At 47.4% G+C, this 8,803-nt stretch overlaps 1 protein-coding gene across 1 annotated transcript; it reads left to right on the forward strand.

The window, feature by feature from the left end:
* Nucleotides 1-618: 618 nt before the first annotated feature.
* LOC138823663 (L-amino-acid oxidase-like) lies at nucleotides 619-8,402 on the forward strand. Its single transcript, XM_070017145.1, has 7 exons — nucleotides 619-703; nucleotides 2,129-2,343; nucleotides 2,737-2,849; nucleotides 4,174-4,375; nucleotides 4,941-5,009; nucleotides 5,220-5,356; nucleotides 6,169-8,402. Exons 1-7 carry the CDS (start codon nucleotides 673-675, stop codon nucleotides 6,986-6,988), a joined length of 1,587 nt encoding a protein of 528 aa, XP_069873246.1. The 5' UTR covers nucleotides 619-672; the 3' UTR covers nucleotides 6,989-8,402.
* Nucleotides 8,403-8,803: the final 401 nt, after the last annotated feature.

Raw genomic sequence — 8,803 nt, forward strand, 5'->3', positions numbered from 1 at the left:
CATGTTAATAGTTGTAACCCTAGCTTTTGCACCTATCTTCAGTCTCCTCACCCTGTACTAAACTCAATAAAAAATGCTTATTAATGGAGTCATCAGGATTCCTGATGGGAGGAATTGCTTCAGGTCCCATCATCTCTTAAAACCTCAGTTTTTGGCCTTGTCTCCCATCATTGTACTACTCCTGGTTGGAAAATATTGGGACAATGTGCCCTTCCACGAAGCTACTGGACAGATCTCTGCTATGGACAGACTCACAGTAAAACAGAAGGATCCACAGTAGAGAACAGTGGGAACAGGAAGATCCTCCATCTGAAGCTTTGGCCTACACTGGGAGCTCAAATGCTGAGTGTATAACCCAGCCTTCAACATATCTGGGAGGTGATCACAGCTGCTGTTGGATGGCCCATGTGCTCCCATACCCCTTCTCCCCATTTAATGGGAGCTAAGGTCTGGGTTGGAAAAAGAAGCATTACCTAGAAGGATCAGAAGGTGAGGCTGAGGGTGGAGTCAATTACTGCAGGCATCTCACCTGACAGACCAGGCCTTGAGGGCAGGGCTACTCTGCTTGATCCAGCCAATAGGACCAGGGGCAGATTGGTGGGATAAGGGCCAATTACTGCTGAAGTGAAGCTGGTTTCTCATAAATAGAGGGACAACTGTTTGGATCTCAGCATGAGCTGCAGAGCCATGGCCAAGATGACCGGTAAGTGACAGCACTCCTCTAGATCTGAGCAAGAAGAAGCTGAGGAAAGATATGTTGGATACCAAAATGAGGCAAGCAACCCAGTTGGAGAGAGGGATACAAGTCAAGAGATTTGGGCTGGGTCTGAGGACAAGTCTTGAGTAGAGGGCCATGCCAGAAGAGAACTGAGACTGGGTTGGATCTGGACTGAGGACCAGGGATGAGTTGGAGGTGTTAAAAATGACTTGATAGCTGGGCACCAGTGGTTCATACCTGTAATCCTAGCTACTCAAGGGTCTGAGATCTGAGGATCTAGTTCAGGAAAGTCCATAAGACTCTTATCTCTAATAAACTACTCAGAAAAAAGCCTGAAGTTGTACTGTAGCTTAAGTGGTAGAGAACTAGCCTTGAGCACAGAGAGGCTCAGGGACAGCCCAGGCCCTGAGTTCATACCCTGGAACTAGCAAAAAAAAAAGTTACTTGATAGAATGGAGATGGTCTGGAAAATAAGTCTGGAGGTTAGGGCCATTCAAGGAGAAGGACATGGGGGCTGAGATGGATATGGTGACCTCTCAAAGAAGTGGGAACATTTGTTGGGTGGAGGGTTGAAGTAGGTCTGGGGATGGAGAGTGAAATGTGGTTTGAGGAGTCATTTCTCCAGGCTTGGTCACCCCTCTCCTGTTTTCTGAGGGTTTGTCCCAGTGGAACATTCTCTTGGCATTGAGAAAGATTTGCACTGGGAGCCAGATGGATTTCCTGTATCTTTTCAGCAGGTGCCCCCTTCCTTCTGGAAGCTCCAGCTGTGCCACATGTACAAAGATCAGAATCCCCCCCATCCACTCCCCTAAAAAACTAGAGCTACTAGAAAGAGTACAGTGTATACAGTTTCTGCCCTTCCCACTTAGGGGCAGGTGACACTGTCAAACTCTCAGGTGAATTTGTACATCAGGATGTTTCATTGTACAGAAGATGATCAAGTGCCTTGGGACATGTTGCAAGGTAGTGATCAACAATAAGAGCAATGGTTTCTGATCTTAGTGTCATAGTCCAAACCTAGAAACTTTGGGGGAGCACCAGGAGGCCAAAGAACAATAGGACTGCTCACTTACCACAGGTTACTCCCCCATTCCCCATCCTCCATGCGACTATGCCTTCCTCTCCCTTCTTCCCTTCTTCTCCCTCCCTCTCTCCCTCTCTCCCTCTCTCTCTTACACAAACACAGTACATATATATATATATATATATATATACATACATACATACATACCCCACATATCACACTCATCTCCACAAAGTCACAAATATACCCATCTGTAACCACATACTTGCAACACATAGCTCTAACAACTCACAGATGCATGCAGCTATACCCATCCTGCACAGAGAAGGCAGAGTCTAGAGCCTGGGCCCCAGAAAGCTAACAACCATGATTTTGTCTGCCCCCAGGAATTCTGATCTTGGGGCTTCTTTTGGCCACCTCCAGCTGCCTGGCCTACTTTGAGGACCTGGCCAAGTGCTTTCAGGACCCGGAGTATGAGTCCTTATTAGCCACAGCCCGGGGCGGCCTTCACTCCTCCCCACTGCCCAAGCATGTGATTGTAGTGGGAGCTGGCATGTCAGGCCTGTCAGCAGCAAAGACCCTACAAGATGCTGGCCACCAGGTGAGACATCCTTGAAGGGGTTCGAGTCATTTACTCCCATTTTCTTCCTTGTATTGTAAAAGAAAAAGTAGAGTGACAGTCAACTTTTGGCCAACTACAGATAACCCACTGGGTCTCCAATGCCCTTCAACCCTAAGTCATGGCCAACTGCTATTTGTGTCCTCACAAAGTGAAGAGCTGTGCTAGCAGGTGGGGCCAAGAAATGAGAGGTACCCTCTCCTGGCCCACCTGGAGCTCTCCTGGAAGCAACAGCCTCAGCAGTTATCCTGCATGACTGGGACCTGGTGATGGGGATTTCAGGCCAGAGCATGTGGCCATGTGGAGTTAAAGAGCAGAGGCTGGGGAGAAGGAATAGCAGGTCTCTGAGATGACAGCACCTTCTCTGGCCTCTAGGTAACCATCTTAGAGACCAGTGACCGCATTGGAGGTCGAGTGTTCACATTCAGGAACAAGGAGGAGGGCTGGTACTATGATCTGGGGGCAATGAGAATTCCAAAATCCCACAGGTAAGTCTGAGAAGAGGGCTGGAGCAAAGGGCACATGGGAAGAGGAAGAGGTGGGAGGGTACCTGACACCATCATGTCAAAGCCCTTTCAGATTCCCTGTGTCAGATGATTTCACTCGAAGTCAGGACTAATGCCTGATCCCCCACCTAACAGACGAGAACAAGGCTCGGGGCCTAGGATCTCATAAGAACTAACAACTATAATCATTACCATTAGCGCATTAAACAATGAGCAGTTTCTTATATGTCAGTTATTATTATTAATTATTATTTGTTGAGTGTTAACTTTCTGCTAGGCTCTGTACTAAGCATTAGATTTATATTATTTGTCATTTTATAGTAATTATAGGGTTGTTGATCTTCACAGCCTTATAAGCAGGTAGGCAGACAGACAGGCAGCAGGCAGATAGACAGACAGACAGACAGACAGACAGACAGATGATACTATTTTTGTGCCCACACTAGGGCTTGAACTCAGGACCTCAAGCTTTCCCTTTGCTTTTTCACTCAATACTTCACTCTACACTTAAGCCAAACCTCCACTTTCAGCTTTTTTTGCTAGTTAATTGGAGAGAAAAATCTCATGCATGTGTCTACCTGGACTGGCTTTAAACCATAACCCTAAAATCTCAGCCTCTTGAGTAGCTAGGATTATAGGCGTGAGCTACAGGTATCTAACAACCATATATTTTGATTCTCCTCCTCTCGTTTATGAATCAAGAAACTGAGCTCAGAAATATTAAGTGGTTTACCCATGTTTCACCTAGGAGAAAGTGACAGAGCTTCTCCTTAAGATCAAATCATATGACCAGCCCCCAGCCATTTTTTGTCTGGTGTTCAGACTTCCAATCCAAAAAGATCTCCTGGCTGGTATCCTCTTTTTGTGTGTATGTGTGTTTTAATGTAAATTAAACACAGGTTTCTCTCCAAATCACTGAAAGAAAAAACCAACCTAACTAGCCCAAACTAGAATCACTGAATGTGACCTCAAACTTCCTTAGAAATACATCTGAAACAAAAGGACTGTATGTCTACTATCCATACTTACAAATTAGTATTTCCTAAAGGATCTTAATTCAGTGATGTGTGAACACCCCTCACCCTCTATGTCCCCCAGGACAAAACAGAAATTCAAAAAGGAAATAAATGCTTACTGCAAGAGGAAAAGGAGATCTGAGTTGCAAGAGTAATTAGTCTAAGTTCCCTGGGCACAAGAAGAAACTGGTTTCCTGGAAGTACATTCCACTGCGAAGCCAGCAGAAACAAGGAGGGGGGGGGGGGAGGGATGGAAAGGGCGGGCAACATTGTGTCTGTCTCTGCTCCAGGCTGGCCCATTTCTTCATCAAGAAGTTTGGCTTGAAGTTGAACAAGTTCATCCAATCTGACAACAACACTTGGTATCTTTTCAACGGACATCGCTATCGTGAATGGGAGGTCAAAGCCAATCCAGGGCTCTTGGGCTATTCTGTGAAAGCCACAGAGAAGGGCAAGAGTGCTATGGATCTCTTCCACCAATCCATCATGAAGGTGCCTACTGCATTATCCCAGCTAGGACTAGAAGGAAGAGGGTCTGACCTAAAGTCCCCTGCCAACTGGTGAATGGCTACAGGTCCCCTGCTTGGTGCTCTTCCTTCTAACATCCCATAACAATATTACTACCCTCAATCCCTCCTCCAGTCCCTTCTCTTTTCCTGTCCCTGGGTGGGCCAATGGCCTAGTACTTGATCAGAATTAGGGGCCAAGGGGAATAGTAGATCAGACAATCTTTTAGAATAACTCAGTCCTTCTGAGTCACATTGAAGATCTGTGGTACCCTAAACTTAGTTTCTAAAAGGTCTTTGAATGAAAAAGAGATAATTGGGGGTGGGGAGGAGGGAGTAAGGGGCATGTAGAAATACCTGGAGCTAGGTTCTCCTAGTGCTTCCTTGCTTCCAACTCTTCAAGGGACATCATCCAGAGAATCCAAGAGTCCTGGCCTGGAATCTAACCTGTTCCCTCTTCCATTCCTCGTGGCCTTCTCCACAGCAGCCTGGCTGATCTTGGCAGTCCTCAGGCTCCACTTGATGGTAGTACCTTTCCTTCCCTTCTGCAGCTCAAGCGAGGTCTAAACACATTCAACTGCAGCCACCTGCTGTCCTTTTATGATTCCTACTCCACCAAGGTAAGACAAAGATGTCCCGAGATGGAGGTGGGCTGGTGGGTTCTGAGCAGTCCCCTGAGAGAGCAGGATACTCTCACTGCCAAAGCCTTTGTCTCCTGATGACCAGGAGGACTCCCCTGAAAGTGCTCACCCTCACCAGGCCCAGACCCCACTAAAGCCCTTTCCTCTATCCCCACACTCCCACCTCGGGCACCCCTCTCCCACCCACAGGCTTACCTGCTGAAGGAAGGGATGCTGAGCGCAGAAGCAGTGAGACTGATCGGGGATCTGATGAATGAGAACGGTGGATACTACAAGTCCTTTCTGGAGTCCCTGCGGAGTGCTAGCATCTTCTCCAAAAGTGACGAGTGAGCTAACCTGGTGCCAGGATGATTCTTTTTCCCAACACTGATTTATCAACTATGTACTGTGTGCCAAGCACTTAGCAGGAACTATCCCATTTAATCCTTTGGATCAATCCTTTCTATTGTTCTGTGCCAGTTCTCCAGTAAAGGTATGAGGTGTTAACTTACCCATGTTCATACAACATGGACTTGGACTGAGGTCTGACTCCAGACCTGGGGTTGTAAGACTCCTGAGAAGCAGAATTGCTGTATGACTGAGTGCGTGGGCTCCAATGCTAGAGACTGCCCATGTGATCTTGGGAAAGTTGCTTCTCTCTGAGTCATTAATTGAGAAGGCAGAACAGAGCTGGGCCCTGGTGGCTCACACCTGTAATCTTAGCTACTCAGGAGGCTGAGACCTGAGGATCATGGCAGGAAAGTTTGTGAGACTCTTAACTTCATTTAACCACCAAAAAGCCAGAAGTGGATCTGTGGCTCAAGTGCAAGAGCACTAGCTTTGAGTAAAACAAGCTCAGAGACAGCACCCAATCCTTGAGTTCAAGCCCAGGACTGCCCCCCACATACACACCACACACACACACACACACACACACACACACACACACACACACACACACACACACACACACACACACACACACACACACACACACACACACACACACACACACACACACACACACACACAAGCTAGCAATGTAAGAAGTGTTCAGCCCAGCGTGCAGGGAGCTAGTTCCCTCTCCTTTTAGACTAGCAGCGAAACTAGCAATGAAGCTAGCTGTCATCCACCTCTCCTCTTCTCTTCGCCCCTGCAGATTTTTCGAGATCACCGGTGGCTTAGACCAGCTCCCCAATGCCCTCAGTGCCAGCCTGAAGCCTGGCACCATCCATCTGGGGGCCAAGGTGGAAAGGGTGGTGAGGGCTGGGCCTGAGGTCCGAGTTTTGTACCGCACGGATGGGCCGAGTTCAGAGCTGCACAACCTCACCGCTGACTATGTCATCATCTCTGCCTCCGCCAAGGCCACGCGGCTCATCGACTTCCAGCCACCACTGTCCCCGGAGAAGAGAGACGCGCTGCGCTCCATACATTACACCAGCGCCAGCAAGGTGGTTTTGGCCTGCAATGAGCGCTTCTGGGAACGCGACGGTATCCGGGGAGGAGCCTCCATCACCGACCGGCCCTCGCGTTACATCTACTACCCCAGCCACCGTTTCCCGGGGGGCAAGGGCGTCCTGCTGGCCTCCTACACGGTGGACGACGACTCCTCCTTCCTCACCGCCATGAAGCCCAAGCAGTTGGTAGACACTGTCCTGGACGATCTGGCGGCTGTGCACCAGATACCCAAGGAGGAGCTGCAGCGCCTGTGTCCTTCCTCGGTGATCAAGCACTGGTCGCTGGACCCCCTCTCCCTCGGTGCCTTTTCGGAGTTCACACCTTACCAGTTCGTGGACTATTCCAAGCCGCTCTTCCAGACAGAGGGCCGCATCTACTTTGCAGGCGAGCATACCTCCCTGCCCCATGCCTGGATCGACACTGCCATTAAGTCTGGCCTCAGGGCTGCCAGGAACATCCAAGCCGCAGTGGACCAGGAGGTCGTAGGCGGGACAGGGGCCTCTGCAGAAGGCTCTCGCTAACATCCAGGAAAGCTTCTTCCCCAAGAGCAGTCTCTGAGGGAGTCTGGCAGGAGCAGGCAGGAGGGAGGGAGGAGAAGGCAGAGACCCAAGAGAGAGGTCACCATTGGTCCCTTGGCCCACAAGCAGGAACCCAAAAAGCGCCAGGCAAGGAAGCCAGATGGCGAGTTAGCAAGAAACATCATCCCCTTTCCTGTGTTCCTCCCCTGCCAGCCCCTCTTCAGAAAGGAAGCAACAGAGCCCAGAGTGTATTATCTCCCCAACTACACTTGCGGCAACCTCACAGGCTCAGATTGTATCTTTTCAGTTGTCCTGAATTTTCCATGATAAACGCTATGCACCTGCAACTTCCTTCTGCCTGTCAACATTTATTAAGCCTTTACCAAATGTCTGGCACTGTACTGAGCACAGAAAGATAGAGAACGAATCACGCTATGAATCAAACTTCCACTTCACCTTTGTCCCTATAGGTGCAAAGGCCAGCTCCAAATCTGGCTCCGTTTTTTTTTGTATCCCAAGTTCTTGGAGACCAAGGGATATTCCTGGATATTTTCATCCAATTAGGCAAAAGGGGAAAGTAAATCAAGTTTTTACTTCTTTGTCTCTCTCTGTCCTTCTGTCTCTCTGTCTCTCTGTCTCTGTCTCTCTCTGTCATTTCTTGTCTCTCTCTCCCTCTCTCCCCCACCTTTTTCTCTCTCAGAGAAGACCCTGTAGGTAACGCCGTAAAATATTGATATTGAGTTGTGTTAATGATTATAGGAAGAGGAATAGAGAAAGATAATGTACATTTTCAGTTCTAAAGCCCTGGACTAATTTTTTTTCTAGTTTTAAATTCACTGCTACATTGGTCAGGACTTTTTTCAGTTTTAATTGATAGAAACCAAACTCAAACGAATTTGAGGACAAAGAAAATGTTTGGGCTCCTATTTCTAGGAAGTTCAGGATGAATCTGAACTGTTTCCCTTCACCCAGAGTGACAGGACTCAGGGCAGAAAAGATGTCATGAAAATTTTCCCTCTTCCTGACTCAACATACTAGATTGAACAGAGTTTCCCAAATTCATGTCAGAGTGAGCAAATGTGACTGGATCTTGAAATATGATATTTGCGAATGTAATCAAGCTAAAGTGATATCAACTTAGAGTAGAGAGGCCCTAATCTAATGATTTATGTCCTGATAAGAAGAAGACAATCTGAGTCTCTACATGTAGAGGGAAAATAGCCATGTGAATGGAATCAGAAAGATGTATCTACAAAGCAAGTAACACTGAAGATTTCTAGAAACCATCTAAAGCTAGGAGACATACATAAAACCAATTCCTCAGAAGCCCTAAAAGAGCCAGCCCTGCCAACACCTTGACCTTAAACTTCTTCTAGTCTATAGAATTATGAAAATAAATTCCTGCTGTTTTATGTCATCCAAGATTGTGATACTTTGTTATGCCAACCCTAGGAAATTGATATAGCTTCCTTCTTTTCTCCTCCAGCAAACAGCATTGTCACAAGCAATTCAATGATTGTTTTTCCATATAAAGAAAAAGAAATAATTCCTCTTTCCTGTCTCTCTCTAATATATATACATATATATATTAGAGTCTGGGCACTGTCCCTGAGCCTCTCTGTGCTCAAGCTAGCTCTCTACCACTGAGCCACAGAACCACTTCTGGCATTTTCTGAGTAGTTTGTTGGAGATAAGAGTTTCACAGACTTTCCTGCCTGGCTGGTTTTGAACCACAATCCTCAGATCTCAGCTTCCTGAATAGCTAGAATTAACAAACTTGAGCCACTGGTGCCAGGCTATCACTACCTTCTTGATCAG

The sequence above is a fragment of the Dipodomys merriami genome, unplaced genomic scaffold (assembly GCF_024711535.1).
Source record: "Dipodomys merriami isolate MVZ:Mamm:240054 unplaced genomic scaffold, mDipMer1.0.p SCAF_121, whole genome shotgun sequence".
NCBI classification, from domain to species: Eukaryota; Metazoa; Chordata; class Mammalia; order Rodentia; family Heteromyidae; genus Dipodomys; species Dipodomys merriami.